Below are 16,469 nucleotides of genomic sequence, written 5' to 3'. Positions count from 1 at the left end.
TGTAACACTCATACTAGAAACTGGGGCAATTTCTGGGCTATTAGAAAAGCATTTTTTTGAAAAGGTTTTGTCTTAGTAAGCAGCTGAAAAATATGCAGCATTTTAAAATTCTGATAAAATTCTTGAATTTATTTAGTATTTCCAAATAATATATTTCAGATATTTTATGAGCTGCAGCTTAAGGAAGCGAAAGCAATTCATATAATAGAATTCCTGCCATTGTTAAATCAGTAAGGAAATGTGCCAGAACAAATAATCTTAGCAGTGGATTATCCTTTAATCTTGGAGGCGTTTTCTAATTCATTCTTTAAATGCTTGTGGATTACAGAAATGCTGCTACAACTGTAATGTTGCTATTAATGTGTCAGTAGCACAGCAGTGCAAGTTTAATTTTAAATTATGTAACCAGAGTGTGACAGTAATTAGCTGTTCTCAGGATTGCAAGCAGAAGCATGGGATTCTATCATTGTCTGTAGCCCTACCATTATTTGGTTAGGTTTGTGCTCCATTGAACATCTGGGAAGGTTATTAGATGTAAGGAGGGAAAAATCTAGATTCCTTGTATTTCCCTTTTTTTAAGTACCTTTTGTTGTGGTTTGCACTGAATGGTACTTGTTTGAAATTTGATAAGTCCTTACTGTGTAGTATTAAGTGGCTCTTTAATATTTAGGATACAGTGTTATCTTTGCAGGCCTTAATACAGGCAGGGTTCAGTGAACAGTATTACACACACAGTGCCCATATCTCATATCAGTTTTCTGATTATCAACACAGAAATCTTAAAAAGGTGTGTAAAAGTATAAAAACAGGTGATAAATCTGTCAAAACTTCTTGTATGGACTGATAAGTATCGTTTGCTTAAAGTACCTTCTTTCTAGCCCCTCCAGGGAAGGAAGATGTGAGGTATTTAGTTCTTGCATGGAGTAATTTATAGCACAGCTATTTCTTGGAGTTGTCATGTGGTGTACAGTGGTGTATAGGATGTGTTACAATTAAATATAACTGGTCTCTCTTTGTTTGTAGCTGGTACTCCTGGTTGATTAACAGTTTTGTCAATGGTGAGTGCCTTCTGTTCTCTTTTCTATACACATTTTTTCAGATGAAGGCCAAGACTCAAAAGTAGAATATTAACTGCTGTCATTTGGATCAGTGTAATATAGATCAGTAACTTATTACTAAATTATCACAGTGATTGAAAAAGGGAGAAGAATCAACCCAAAGTGAATCAACCCATAAGAATTAGATGCATCTTCATTCTTCAGAAAAAAATTAGTAAAATTACTAATTATGGAAGTACAGTAATATGATTAACATCTGTGCATTTGTTTGTTCTCCATATTTCGTCTTCAGGAGTGTATGCTTTTGGATTCCTGTTTATGCTGCCCCAACTATTTGTAAACTACAAGGTAAGATTGAAAAGTGGTGAAGATCTATATTTCTAGTCTCTTCTTGCAGACTTTTTTACAATTTGATATTTTTTATTTCTAGATGAAATCTGTTGCACACTTACCATGGAAGGCTTTCACATACAAAGTAAGTAAAGCTCTAATTTGAAGTTGCACGCAGTCATTTTGAAAATTATTTTCTGTAAGAAACAGCCTAATAAATAGCTTAAGGATGGCAGTACTTTTTTATTTTTAGAACTAAACTTGTTTGCAACTGTCCTTAAAATAAAAAACCACACTGATTTTCATTTTTCATAATGACTTCCATATGATGAGAATACTTGCATCCTAGTTTTTATGATAATACTGCTTTTTGTACTGTCAGCTGTCTTGCATGAGTGCAGATGTTGGTCCTGCAGATAAATTTATCGGTCTCAGTAAAAGGTGTTCTTTTAAGAAGGTGTCAGTGCATCACTGACAAGGGATAGTTCCCAAGAAACAGTTAGGAATGCTAAAAGACCTTATTTTGGCAGGTTCCAGGAGCTACCAGAGGCTGAAGTAATGTACACACTGTTCTGTGCCAGGGTGGTAGTTGTGAGCTTCTGGGAGAATGTGAGGGGGGCTGTCCCATGGGGGGAGAGGGGCTGCACTGTGGTGTCCCCACTGCCTAGGCTGCCCTGGTGGGGCAGCGCAGTGCTGCAGCCAAGCTCAACAGCAGACCTTGGAGGGGAAGGTGAGTTCATTTAAAACCAGAATCGGCTCACTAACCCTTTGATAGCTGCATATCCACAAGCACCCACTTGAGTGTCCAAGTGGTTTGTATAGTAACCAAACACCAAGATGATAGACCCAAGTATCCCAGTTGGCTATCGTATGTTCTGATCTGGATAGCAAGGGACACCCACTGTTGAGTCCTACCTCTCCTGTGTTCTCCCTCAATTAGTAATTCTATGCTAGTTTTGTTCTTGTACCCCTAAAGAGCTGGTAGTGTTCTGGCTATCATTTCCCACCAATCCTCGTCATTAGGGGTTTTGTACTGTGCTTTGTTTTCCTGATCTTTATGTCCTGAGAAACCCTGGCTAGATGTGCTGGTATCATCAAGGCCCTGATGCCATCACCATGTACCCTTTTTACTTGTGCTTCCTCTCATAAATGCTTTCAGTTTTCCTTTGTGCTGATATATTACAATTGTCCAGAACATCTGTACTTTAAAAGGAACAGTGTTAAAAACTGCTCAAGAAATGGTGTCCAATTCTGAACAGAAGATATGGGACAAAAGAAATAAAACATATACATCTAAAGAGTCTACAAAGGCATTTCTATGAGCCTATAGCAGTTGTCCAACTTTCTGCTTTTAAGGAAACAGGATGCATCTAGGAAAACAGATTGAAAGGTAGCTGGTAGCAGAACAGCAACTAAGCAGTGTTTGATGTGGAAATAGAGACAAAAATAACAATAAACACAGTATTTCAGGCATATACTAGGCAAATCAGCATGTTTCTTAAGAGGAGGAAGCAAAAGACATATTTGTGAAATAATTTCACAATTTTACTTCACCAAAGAAAATAACTGAGCAGATATATCAGCAGTTAAATAAACAACAGAGGGAGGTTATTCAAGCAAATAACCTTTAAATCAGTACAACCTTGCTGAACAGCCTTTTCTTACAAAGCATTTTTATAGTTCCTGTTTAGATGCCATAGGCTACCCACAAAAAAGTCTTGTGTGTGTGGAGAAAGAAGTCTGGTTTTGTTTTCAATTATGTTCAATTTAGACAGCTTTGGAGGGAGTATTTTACTTTTTTAATGGGTATTTAAAGTTGCTTGCTCTCTTCTTCACTTGAAGTGGAAAGAAGAGTCTTGAGGGCTTACCTGTGACCATTGTTTTAGAGAGCTTTGTTGTATTTTTTCCTTAATTTGAACTCTGTCTTTCCAGTTTCTTTGGGTTTTATGTTTCATTGTTTATAAAGAGTACCTTCAAGTGAGGTGATCTCAAACAAAAATTATCCAGTCTAAACACTGTTGAATGGGCTGCCTTGGTACATTCACTTGCAGTGCCTTATGAAGACTGCCTGTGTGCCTGAAGGATGGAGCATTTATCTTTTTCTTCTCATTGTTGTTGTAGGATCACTCACCTGGGTATTGACTTGGAAAGGCTGTCTTTTCCAACTTGCCAAGGTTTTTATTTTTGTTCCATGACAAACCTTTGCACAGGCTTGAGAAGTGCCAGCCATTCACTTCAGATTGATGGATATGATTTGACCTGACAGAAAGAGCTCTCCTGTTGTAACTATTCTCTAACAGGAGAGAGAACTCTCTCCTGTGCAGCACCCCCATTTTCTGCTGGCATTTTCTTCCATCATATAAATGTTGGTTCATTTTGTAGCATGAGTTTTGTGCTTACATCGCTTGCACCCTTCTTATGGTATGGATGAGCATACAGCTTGCTAAACTGAAAGGAGCCATGTTACTGCCTCAGTTTGTTAACCTAGCAGCGAATATTCTTTGCTGGGTTTCCTGATGTTTTTAGTGAGTTGAAACAGTTTATTGTGGCATGAGTACTAGAGCTGGTGCACTGTAAGAGTTGATCTCTGCAGCCTCCCTGTAGCCAAGAGCCAGATCCAGAGGAGTTGCCCTTTGGTTAAATTACTTTTCATTATTGCTGCAGAAATTAAGCCTGTAGTACACCTAGTTGTACATTGATTGGAAATGGTGTGCAAAGTTATCCATCCCTTATTCAAGACATGGTTACTTCCAGGAAAGCACTGAAAATATTTTAAAGTCTTTCCAAGGTTATTAAGTTAATCTTCTTAAAAGCAATAAATTAACAAATTTTTACACTAATTTCTACAGAAAACGAAAGTGAAGTGACATTTTATACATCTTGTCATTTGAGTAATGAATGAACAAAAGTCTGGGGGTTTTTCCAGTTCCTTTTGAAGTTTTCTCTGAAATTGAGTCTGTGTTTTTCCCCTCCCATGACAATACTCTCACTTACCTGAAACAGTCCTACTTCCTTTTTACTTGTAAATTCTGGTCTGTAGTAGACAGTATGTCTTCATTAAAAGAAGGCATTTTAAAGTTTGCATTAATTAGTATTGCAGCATAACCTTTAAGTGTTGTTACAAATATGGAGGAAGTCTGTGTTCCCACAGAAAAATACAGAAACTTCTAACTTCGTATGACTGATGACTTCCTTTCTTCACAGCCAACTGAAGTATGCTTTTTTGTTTTTTTATTTGTAGGCATTCAACACCTTTATTGATGATATATTTGCTTTTATCATCACTATGCCAACATCTCATAGGCTGGCATGCTTTAGAGATGATGTTGTGTTCCTGGTCTATCTCTACCAAAGATGGTATGACTTCCTTTAATATTTGTTACAGTTTTTACAATGCTATAGATGGTTGCAGTCTTGTTGCTGTGAAGAGCTATAGATTGGGATAGACTTGCAGCAGAAGTTTTATACTATAATAATGTATAGTGTAGTATGGTCTGGATAATGTTAGTTATGTATTTGCCTAGTGAAGGGAATGGTGAGCAGGGTATCCTGTAAAGGAGATCTCAATACAAATAAGAGGAGCAAAACCATTTTCCCATAACTGGGAAGTAATCCTGGATATGATACAGAGTAGTCAAAAAATTCCTCTTCTCACAGTGCTCAGGATGTTTGTCAGTTACCCCTTTTTGCTCCCCACAACATCCTTCTTTTCACCAGATTTGGAAGTAGCAAATCCTTCCATTCCCCAAAAAAAACAAAATAAAAACCAAGCAAAAACTGCAAAAATAAAAACCACAAAAACAAACAAACAAACAAAAAAAAACCACAAATCAAATGTGAGGCATAAATACCTGAAGCTGGGGAAAGGAGAGAAATTCCTAAGCTTATATTCACCTTAGCAGTTCTGGGCTTCTAACCCTTGCTGAGGGCCACATCTCCATATTCTCAGTGTCTGAGGTATGTTCTCCAAGGTGCTCTCAGGGCAGTAGTGAAGGGTGTTGTGTGATGGGGGACTGCCCTGCTCTGCCTTTCTCTTTACCTGGTTTGCAAAAACAAGTTATCAGGTTCTCTTGTAAGTTGAGTACCTGTCGAGTTTCAGCTTCTTTGAGTAACTAAAATCAGATAGGGAAGAAAGCTATATGCACTACTTGTGAAATACTGTTCATAGTGAAGTTACAGAAAGTGTATTTTTGTTCCCCAGAATAAGCATTTTTGTTTATTGTTATTCTTGTAGAAATTAAGTGGTCAGCAGTTTCTGATAGGGGCTGGGCACTGGTTTCAAGTTTGAGAGATGTCCTGGATTGCTTGAGAAAAGACTCCAGCCAAGCTTTAAGGGAGCTAATACATCTCTTAAGAGGTTCTGTTATGAGACAACTGGTTGAGTCATATTGTGAAAAAGCTGATATGTCTGTACAAATCTTTAAAGATGCTGGGTTTTGCCACAAATGGGAATAGAGAATATGATGACAAAGAAATTAACTTCTAAAATTAAGCATCACAGAACTACTTAATTCCTTCTGATAGGAGGCTGTAATGCAACTAAAGATTTGGTTTTTTTCTATCAGGCTTTATCCTGTGGATAAGAGCAGAGTAAATGAGTATGGAGAATCTTACGAAGAAAAATTAAAGAAAAAAGCTCATAGAGAATAACTAAGAACTGAAGAAGATTCTGACCCCTGGACTCTTCCTCGCTTTGTGTATTACCTGGTCTTAAGGAAGGAAAAACTTATTTAATAAGAGTATTTTTAAAGCTTATGACAGAACTACATGGACAATACACCTTCTATATTGCCAAAATCTAGTTTTGATACCCTCCTCTTTCAAGACCCTCTTCGTCCTCATAAGGTCTACAGTCTGCCAGATGACATTATATAAACTTCCTGCATTTCAGCTTCTCTTCAGTGAAAATCTAAGCATCCTGACCATTGTAATTAAGATCCAAATCTGTGTTTTTAAGACAACTCATGAACTGAAACTGTGGTGCCTGTGCCACAAGGCTATGAAAACTGAAAAAACAAGACACTGTGTTACAGCAGAATCAAGGATTATTGCCAAACTGTGGGCTGTCAAAAATAAATGGTATAATATTGGATTATATTCTACTTACAAATCATTGACATTTGATAATGGAGATAATGGAAATTGTAGAAATTGTGAATTCCTAGCTAAAAAATATATATTGTTGGAAATATAGGATAAGATAGATGGCATTGGTAAACTTCAAATTCTGCCACGTTCTTGGTCTACAATATGGCAGAGGGTTTCAGTTTCTTAAAGTGAATGAAGGTATGAAAAAACTGTAACATGATTTCTTTCAATATGTATGTGAGTTTATAGAAATTCTTCTGCATTGTTGACAAACCTGATTTCTTGCATAGCAGGTATTCATGTAATGCAAATCATTGTTACATGCTGGGAAAGTCTCTTAACACTTCTTAAATTCTTCATCATGTGGTTCCATGGTGACCTACTAGGCCAATTCTGTCGTGTTTCAAAGGGAATAATTCCTCAGTCTTTTCCTCTTCCCTCCCTGTCCCATCCTATTTTTTAGATGAAACACAGATCATTCAAATAGAATTATTTTGCATAAGTACAGGTTCAACAAACTACACGATACAGAGGAAAAAAAAATAGCCTGGTAAAGAACAATTCATACCTTTCAAGTTAAAATCTGTATTCCATGGGAATGAAATTCTTTAATGAGGTATTTTGGTCTGTTTCTTTCAAATTTGTAAAAAATTATTAGGTTGAATTATTATACCAAAATCAAAACTCCACAGCTATATCTAGAAACCACTTATAAAAATTGTGTAAAAATTTTAAATTCAAAATCTTCAAAGATTTTTAAAAGCAAGTTTCTCAGTAACAGTAAGGGAAATACAGAGTGCATTCCTTTCAGCAGCAAATAAAACACAATTTTTAAAATCCAAAAGGCAGAATTCTAGTTTCCAGTTCTAGTTTTGCTTTGGTCAGTAAGTTTACAAATAAACCATAATGATTCTTAAGTTTATTAAATTGCATGCTGTTTGTGCAAGACTGTTTAACCTCAATTTGTCATGAATTGAAAATATTCATACAGGTCAGCTCCTGTGGTCTGTAACTCCTTAGTGAAGTGGATTTTATCCAGTTCTGGTACTGCAAAATCTGAACGTATAAATTTGGGTCCTAAAAAGATAAAGAAGTTTGCCTGCCTGTTGTGTTCTGCTACAGACTACAGCCGTACTGAAGTCCTCCTTACACACTGCTGGCAATGGAAAGGAGTCTTGAATATTTATCTCCCGTTAATGTTGAAGTCTCTTTATGCTGTTAATTGTAACTACAGATTACTGACTTTAGCATTAAACACACCTAAGTAAGTCTATGCAAAGCTGGGGCTGCATTTGCTGTATCTTGTACCTGTTTTGAATTTGTTTGGAATGAGCTCTTTACTGTTAAGCAAACTAATATTTCACATTAAGTTAAATGTGTGTGAAAAGTTTTCCTGATATAAAGAATGCATATATCATGTTCCCTTTTTGTGCCATTTCAAAACAACCAAGTCATTGGTTCCTCTAGAGTAGCTTCTCAAAGTCCAGAATACTGTATTTGGATATTTCTGATGTTTCATTGCTCCTTTTTGTACACAGCTGTTGAAAAATTTCTCTTGCACCTTTACATACTGTGAGTGTCTTGGTCTTCTGTCTTGCATTTCTTGACACTGACCTCATGATATTCCATACAATAGTCATAAAGCATATAAAATTAGAACATTTTAAGTTTTAAGATGAGCAAGACTTTCCTGTTCAAGTCATTGTTTTATGCATTCCATTTCCAAATAAAAGACTTGGCATACAGGATAAAGAGTTGCCTTTTGTTACTGGAAAGAAGGGTGGTAAAAAAGCTGTAAGTAGTAACTTTGAAGATACAGAATTATATATTAACTAATTATATATTAAATTTCTAGTTGTGGTAATGACATCAGCTAAAAATGTGGTTCTGCATGTGAACCAGCTCATGCTGGATAATTATTATTTTAGAATCTGTTTTAGTGTCCAAGACTAACTTAAAAACTTCCTCACTTCTAATGGGATTTACTGTTGTAAGCAATTAGGTGACCATCTCACAATCTCATCTTCATTAGGCTTGTAATGGCTTTGGAAATTATAAGATTACTGTGATTTGGGGTTGGGGCTGTTTTAGAATTAATTGAGAAAACCATCATATGCTTGTGGAAGCTGCTCTTATCCAGGATTTAGCAATGCAGTCCTGATTCTGTAAGGACATCAGTGACAAAAGGCTGGACTCTGGGTGGCCCGTGGTGCAATGCCTCCAATCTGTGACAGAGACTGTATTCCATTCCTGCACAGCACTTCACTTCCATACCCTGCTACTTCCTGCTCATCATTTCCTGCTGCTGTTCTCCAGGAGGCGACCTTCCACCCTTTGGACTTTTTCCCCAGGAGCCACAGGACAAATGGAGTTACAAAACAGCAGCAGCACAAGCAGGTTTTTCTTACCAGCAGAGCTGAAGAAGTCTGCTCTGCTGTGCTTCTGTCCCTCTGGAGCAGGGACTGCTAAGCTGCAGCCTCAGCACCAGTACATGTTCCCTTTTAACATGACACCAGTAACCCAGCTACAGCACCTACAGCTCAGCAACAGAAGCATTAAGACAAAATTCTGTAGTTTGTCTGCAAACACCATGCTTTCCAGGTTTTTTTTTTCCATCAGAAGATAAATCTCATCTTGAAGGAGTAAAATGTGGCAATTTATTTGTAATACCCTTTATGTTACAGCTTACAGCTTTTCCTTGTAATACAATCTAAAAGGTGACAAGGGACTGTCCACTACCTGCACACCCTCTTCCCCCTCTTATAACACTAATTATGCTTTCCTGATGGTCCCTTGTAAAGGCCTCTGAGGGAATAAATCTAACTATAGGTATTGAGAAATGGAGCCAGAAAAATCCCAGCCTTCCCAGATGCCCAGTGACAGTTTCTGACTGTTTCCCCTCTCCCAGTAAGAGAAGTTTGGCCCTGTGTGAAGATTGATGCATTTTTCCAGTGGTCACAGAAATACAGAAAAAAGACATTGAGCTATTAGAGAGCATCAAAGGAGAGGAACGAGGATCGTGAAGGGACTAGAGGGGAAGATTTATGAGGAGCAGCTTGAGGTCACTTGGTCTGTTCAGTCTGGAGTAAAGGAGACTGAGGGGAGTCTTTATTGAAGTCCAAAACATCCTTGTGAAAGGGGAAGCAAAGGGGAAGGTTCTGATCAGTCTCATGACCACTGACAAGACTTGAGTAAACAGCATGAACCTGAGTCAGGAGGTTTAGATTGGGATTTTATTAGGAAAAAGTATTTCACCCAAAGGGTGGCTGGGCATAGGAACAGGCTCCCCAGGGAAGTGGTCACAGCACCAGCCTAACAAAGTTCAAGAAGTGTTTGGACAATGCTCTCAGGCACATGGTGTCAGTCAGGAATAGTGCTGGGTAGGGCCAGGAGTTGGATTTGATCATCCAGATGGGTCTCTTCTAACTCCATATATTCTATTATTCTATTTAAGAATTTTTTCTTAGTATAAATGGAGAACTGTGATGTCTGCTTTTGAAGGATATCTGAAGCTAATCTGTTTGCTTCAGTTTTTCTTTAAGCTATTCTATTTCTTACTGCTCCTTTTAATGGGTCTCTAAAAATCCTGGTTTGATTTTTTTTTAATTATTCTTTTTAGAACCCCCCCTCCATCAGAAGGAACAAAATAGATTCAAAAGGCACTTTTAATACTGGGGCATTGTGGCTCATGCCTGCCTATGTTTGGTGAAAAGAGTAGGATAGCTTCTCCCCTGGTGTCTCTAGCTTTCTGTTTAGTGGTACTCTTGCCATATGGTACCCATAAAATGTCTTGCAAGCTGTTTTTAGTCTATATATGTATTTGGGTATAGTTGCCTCTCAGTTTCTGTCCCCTAATGTTCTCTTTTTTCATGTCCAGCTCCACAATCCATATTAAGAGAGAGCCCTGATGGTTGCTTTTATGATGATTTGTCTTCCTTCTACTTCTTGCACACCTGCAAAGACTTATGGGCTATCTTTCTCTTATTTTGGACTTTGAAAAGTTGATTCTGAACATTTTTACCAGGCATTATTTGCCTGTAGCAGTCTCTAGCCCAAGGTTAGTCTGTGTCAAGCAGCCTAAAGCCAGGTAGGCGTTTCATTGGTGTGGTTCATCTGTGTGTTGTGGTCCTGTTAATCACAAGCTGAATGTGACCAGGAAGCAACTGGGAATGAAAAACACCAGTTTTCCCACTCATGAGATATTAGAGAAGAGGGGGTTAGAACAGATTGCAGGTCAGTGAATAAATAAACTTTAAAATAAATTTAAAAATAAAATAAACCCCAAAAAAGAAAAGTTACACAAATTTAAGCAACTAATGCCCAGCACCTTCTCCCCCCGCCCCCAAATCTCCTCTAGCTTTTTATGATGAATGTGACACCACATCATATGGAATACCCCTTGGGTTAGTTTGGGTCAGCTTTCCCAGCTGTGTCATCTCCTAGATTCCTGTGCACCTCCAGCCTCCTCACTACTGGAGTGTTGAAGGGAGCAGGAAAGGCTCTGACACTCTGTAAACATTGCAGTAACAAAAACATCTCTGTGTTATCAAGACTTTTTCTAGCACAAGTTCAAAACAGCCCTGTAATAACTAGTATGAAGATATTTAACTCTATCCCAGCCAAAACCAGCACACGGAAAATTAAATCCCCCTCAAACTCACTAATACTGAAAGGCAGCATGAAACCTGAGGAAGAACGTGTCTAAGGAAGTGCAAAGTGTGATGAACTTGGGTGTGGCTGGCTGCCAGCCAAGAGTCTGAGATAAGGGTCAAAGATCTTGGGGAGGAAATACTGGGACTGATGTATGAAAAGCAGCACTGAACATTCATTAAACAGAATAGAAAAGTTCAGTGTTTGATGGGTACAAAGTATGTCTGATGCAATTAAGACCTGACTTCAAGGAGGCAAATGTGGGAGGAAAGGAAGGGCTGAACATCTTTTAAGGAGTAATAGGCAAGTAGGGAGAAGCTAAATCAAACAGTAAGTCTAGGCTGGCATTAAAAGAGTGGTGCCATTCAGGGACCATCACATAGTGTGAGAGACACACAGTGGCCTGGAAAAAGCATGTAAGAGGTGAAGGGATCACTGCAGCTCCAAGAGAGAGTCCCAATCCAGAGGATTGTGGTGGACAGACATGGGAAGAGTCAGACCCATGTCAGTCGGGTAGCTGTGATAATAGTGCTAGAAAGGGCTTGTCTCCCCACACCACATGCCCTCTGCACAGGGAGAGCCAGAGAACCAAATCACATCTCCATTTACCAAGACCACTGTAAAGAAAACAAAGACTGCAGATACAAGCCAACAGAAGAGAGCAGGTCACTATAACAACAGGCTGCATTCCACTGCAGATAACAGCCATGACATGTGATGGGTGCTCTAAAAAGGGATTACACTGAGCAGCTGGCTAGGCTGAAAGGATGTCCTTGATTAAAGGCACATCACTGTATGATCTGTCTCAAGCAGGAGGCTCAGGTGAGACTGGCACCAAGGTCAGCCACATTGGCTGAAGATCCCCTAGTCAATGGTGACTCAGACTGACGGATGTGATGGGCCAAAAAGGGGTCTGACTGACAAATTGCCCTGATCTGGCAAGGACAGAGTTACCTTTCTTCAAAGCAGTCTGTTTGTGTTCTTCTTTGGGTCTGTGACTAACAGACAACACACCAACATCTTGATATTGCTAAGCAGCACTTGGAACAGCATCAGGATTTCTACTTTCCCCCCCTGCCTCCAGCATGGTCAGACGGGTGGGCAAGAAACTGGGAGTGGATACAGCTGGGATAACTGACCTGAACTGACCAGAGGAATGTCCCCTTGTATCATATAATGTCATCATCAGCAAATGTAATGTTGACTCCTCCAATGTGCCATAGTTATCCATGTGTCCACTAAATCCATTCCTTACTACAGAGTTAGTCAACTTTCACAGCTGAGTCTTCAGATTTACTGCTAGGTAGTCCCCATGATATCCTTCAGGATTCTTGATGTCAGGTTATGTATTTTCATAGCTTGTGATACAGAAACTTTCTATCTTGACATGGGTAATCCCCAAGTCCCTTTAAACTCACTGGTAATTACCATCTAATTATAGAGACTCACCAATTTTTTGTATTTTTTTCCCCCTCTTTCTGGAACAGCATAATTCACAGTACTTTGACCTTGAGACTGTTCATGCTGTGTGTGGAGATTTGACACAGGAGCCTCCCTCAAATTCCTCAGTATTGCCACAGTTCTCCTAAGTGTTCCTTCTCTATTTTTGCATTATAGACTTCCTGGCAAGCTGTTCCTCTTCTGATGTTTCACGTTTCTTTCAACTTTAAGAAGTTATTAATCAAACTAATCTGATATTGTTTGATTTGTTTTTCACTTTTCTATTTGAACACAGCTTCAGGTTTTTAAGACACCTTACTTCTTCATCTTGTGACATTTCTTCTGAGTTTCCTTTAGCCTTCTCAAATAGAGCTTTGAAAACAGAGGCACATTTGCAGAAGGCTTGCCTTTTCAAATGGCCATTACTGAAGCTGGACCCAAACATAACATCTCATTTCCTTTAACTTTGTTGGATGCCCATAAAAACAGTGTTTTATTTTTATCATTCCACTACCATCATCCATTCCCAGGGTAGCCCCCTTTCACAGAAACTGGTTGTAAAGCAGGATGTGGATAAGGTTAAGTATGCCTTGAAGCATAAATTTTGCTGAGAACTGTGACCCCATTATTTGTCCAGATCAGGGTTCCCAGTAAAAGAGTGATATTGTAGTGAGCACAGAGAACTTTCCACTAAGGGTCACCAAAGTAATTAGGGAGCGGGACAATCTGACATACAAGGAGATTGTGAGGCAGCTGGAGGAAAGGCTCAGCAGGGATCATATCAAAGGAATTATTTAGTCCAAGGAGGAAAGGCTCAGTAGGGATCATATCAAAGTGAATAAATACAAGATGGGTCCAAATTCTTCTCAATGGTATCCAATATCAGGATGTGAAATACAAAGCTGTGTTTTCGTGTCAGGTACATACAGGCAATGTGTGTATTTGTGATTGTGATATGTGTGGAAACTGACCATGGGAGAGTTATAAAGATGAATTCTAATAAATAACTGAGGAAGTAAAGTATGGAAGAAGGCCTTTGAACCTATCCTTTGTTCACAATTAACCTTTTAAAGTCTTAAGTTGATTTAGGAGCATTTGAATTAAAGCTTTAAGGATGTTGCTGTTTGACAGGAACTTTCTGCTTGTAGCTAAGTCTTTAAGAGTTTTGCAATAATAACCTTTTGAAGTATAATTTTAGAACACTGCTTGTAGTAAGGATCTTTGAAACTATAGCTTTAGAATATATAAAAAGGAAACATGCTTATCTCGATGCCTTAACAAAGCGGTGAAAAGCAGCTTGAGAAAGGAAGATGAACATCAACTCAAGGATTGATAGTTTCGACCAAGGGAAGCTGGACATCACTGTTATGAGATTTACAGTCCCTGCAATGAAAAAGTGGTCCCACATCTGGAATCTGGACCTTACCAGCTGGGAGACTTATTTCTTCTTTTGGAAGCCGGACCCCCACCATCTGGGGATACTCCTTTCTGGGATACATCCTGACAAAAACTAAATCACAATAGTGATCCCCTAGTCAGTGGTGAATAGTGTATAGAATTGTGACATAAAAATTGGGAAACTGCTGAGAAAGCTTATGAGTACCCCTATAAATACCTGTAAGCCTCAACTATTGGCGTGCAGTTGGAGGGAAAACTTCCCCCACTGTATCCAACACTGTATTGCTCATACTTCACCATATTCATTAATAAATTGATTGTTGCTTGAATATTGGCCTAGTCAAGCTTCTCTTTTATAACAAGGATAAGAGGGAGTGGGCACAAATTAAAATAGAAGAAATCCCATTTAAACATGATTTTTTAAAAGTGTGATAAAGCACTGCAGCAGGTTGCCCAGTGAGGTTGTAGAGTCTCCATCCTTGAGGGTATTAAAGTCTGGTTTGACATGGCACTTGGCAATCTGCTCTAAGTGACCCTGCTTTGAGCAGCAGAGTGGACTAGATACCTCTATAGAGCTCTTTCAGCCTCAGCTATTCCATGTCTCTATTTTCCTTATTCATCCTGCCACCCCTCCAAAAAAAACCCCAAAAGCCAAAAAAATCAACCTTACCCTTCTTCCATTTTCCTTCATTCCCCCTGTGCCTTCTGAATTCTCCCCCCAGCCCAATGGTAGAAACACAGGAAAACACGTGGTGCCTGTGAAAAGAAAGAGGAAAGAGCCCCCCTTAGCTGGCTGCAGCAGCCCTCTCCCCCTCCACCACTGCTGTGGTTATTGCCACCAAGCAGGCATCAGGAAGAGGCACAGGCTGGGACCTGCCAGCAGCTGGTGGAGATTAATTAATCCCTTTTTCTTCCTTTTCCTCTTACTTTCTTCCTGAACATGCTTCTCACAGGAAATGGTGAACCTTATGTTTGTCACAGGCAATGTTCTACCTTAAGGGTGCTGTCACCTTTGGAACAACAGACATATGGGGGCAAATACATATCAAATAGATCCTTCTGAGAGGTCAGACCAAGGGCATCAGCTTTATCACTGCCCTAGGTGCAGATGCTGATGGATTCAGACTGTCTACAAATCCCCTGCCCCTCAGTATGCAGGGGCAGTGCAGTATTTCAGTCGCAGCCTCGCTGAGGTCCCATGAAGCCTGGTGTTATTGCTCTGCCTCCCTTTGGAATGCCAGCTGGTGCCTGTCTCTGTTAAGGGCTAAAAGAGTCTGGCAAGCCTCAGCTTGTAAGTCACAAGGTGTCAGGGAGTTGACTCCTCAGCCATGCTGATGTTAGAAGATGAGCTGCTTTGTTCCTAGGAAGAAATCATTATTTTAGTAGGAAAGGAGGCCAGTCCTCCATGAGCAGTGGGATGCTGACCTCACTCCCTAGTCTGTAAAGGCTTCACTAGAGGAAGAGAAGATACACATTGCTCTGTCTCAGCAGACCCACAACTTCCACATGTCTGTCCCGGCCACTGGTGGGAATTACTCATTGCATGGCACCACCTCTACCAGGGACGAGACTGTCCATGACCATGGGGACACTAACATCTCCCTTCACCTAGTGACACACCTGAAAAAATAACCTTCTGTACAATGGGATCTGTTGAATGATTCCTCTCAAAGATGAGGTATTCTCTAATCTTTGGGAAGGAGAGAACTCTGTTATATTTCTGCAGGATACTCACAGCAATCTAACTATGAAGCCTGGGTAGAAGACAGTCAGTCACCTCACCTTCCGTGGTAGAATGCTAACTCTGTCTTGCCCAAACATTTATGCAAAAGCCTGGGTTTGTTGAATTTATGTGATGTGTCACGCCATATTTTCTTGCAAAGGTTTTTGGAAATTCAAGTAGCATATATCAACCAGACGACCAAATAATGTTCATGTCTTTCCAGCACTTGACAGAACTCAAGGGCAGGACTCCTTATGGGGGCAATGTTGGCCGAGCAATCTGTATTTCTCCCAGCATCCCCTAATTCTGTTATTGCACAGATATTTCACATATATTGTCCTTGCTCATGGCAAGGGGGTTGGAACGAGATACCTTTGAATGCAAACCATGCTATAATTCTAGGATTTCTACTCATTCACCTGGAAGACAGGTGAATGGGGCATGGGGCCTTTAGACCTGTACTTCCCCAGGACTCTACTGCAATCTCGTTCACAGACTGGCATCAAGTTTTTTCTACCATGAAATCTTCAGATACCAAAGAAAATTTGGAGTATGAGGTTTACACACTACCGCAAGCGATTTGGCTTCTTCATTCATGACTTTGATGAAAAAGTACACGGTGAACCACTTCGCTATTTGTAGGGTTTAGTGCGTTCATCTCCACCACAATCTCTCCTACAGTTGCTCTTATTTCAGGTAGATCCTCAATGGAGTGCTGATCCTGAGGGGAAAAAAGCGCTCCTCCGAATCTTCCCGCTGTGACCCCACCTGCGGAGCTGGAC

General features: G+C 39.6%; 1 protein-coding gene and 1 long non-coding RNA gene across 6 annotated transcripts in view; one reads left to right on the top strand and one right to left on the bottom strand.

Annotated features, from left to right (window-relative positions):
- Window positions 1-8,228, top strand: part of CLPTM1L (CLPTM1 like) — a 26,372-nt gene extending 18,144 nt beyond the window's left edge. Inside the window, exons 13-17 of the mRNA XM_064430565.1 lie at window positions 1,024-1,058; window positions 1,351-1,406; window positions 1,489-1,533; window positions 4,630-4,745; window positions 5,954-8,228. Coding sequence (XP_064286635.1) covers window positions 1,024-1,058; window positions 1,351-1,406; window positions 1,489-1,533; window positions 4,630-4,745; window positions 5,954-6,038 — 337 coding nt within the window. The 3' untranslated portion in view covers window positions 6,039-8,228. The remainder of the gene's footprint in view (window positions 1-1,023; window positions 1,059-1,350; window positions 1,407-1,488; window positions 1,534-4,629; window positions 4,746-5,953) is intronic.
- The window catches only part of LOC135306494 (uncharacterized), a 25,050-nt gene extending 8,581 nt beyond the window's left edge, over window positions 1-16,469 (bottom strand). The window contains exons 1-4 of one of the 5 annotated variants that reach the window (XR_010367302.1): window positions 16,258-16,469; window positions 14,635-14,720; window positions 10,873-10,985; window positions 5,283-5,427 (exon numbers count right to left, since the gene is read on the bottom strand). This is a non-coding gene — a long non-coding RNA (uncharacterized LOC135306494). Of the gene's footprint in view, window positions 1-5,282; window positions 10,986-14,634; window positions 14,721-16,257 lie in introns of all 5 variants that reach the window. The other 4 variants (XR_010367306.1, XR_010367301.1, XR_010367303.1 and 1 more) reach the window with 4 other exon arrangements.

The sequence above is a fragment of the Passer domesticus genome, chromosome 1 (genome assembly GCF_036417665.1).
Source record: "Passer domesticus isolate bPasDom1 chromosome 1, bPasDom1.hap1, whole genome shotgun sequence".
In the NCBI taxonomy this organism is placed as follows: Eukaryota; Metazoa; Chordata; class Aves; order Passeriformes; family Passeridae; genus Passer; species Passer domesticus.
The sequence above is the reverse complement of the archived record's forward strand: the minus strand, read 5'-3'. Positions and strand labels throughout refer to the sequence as shown.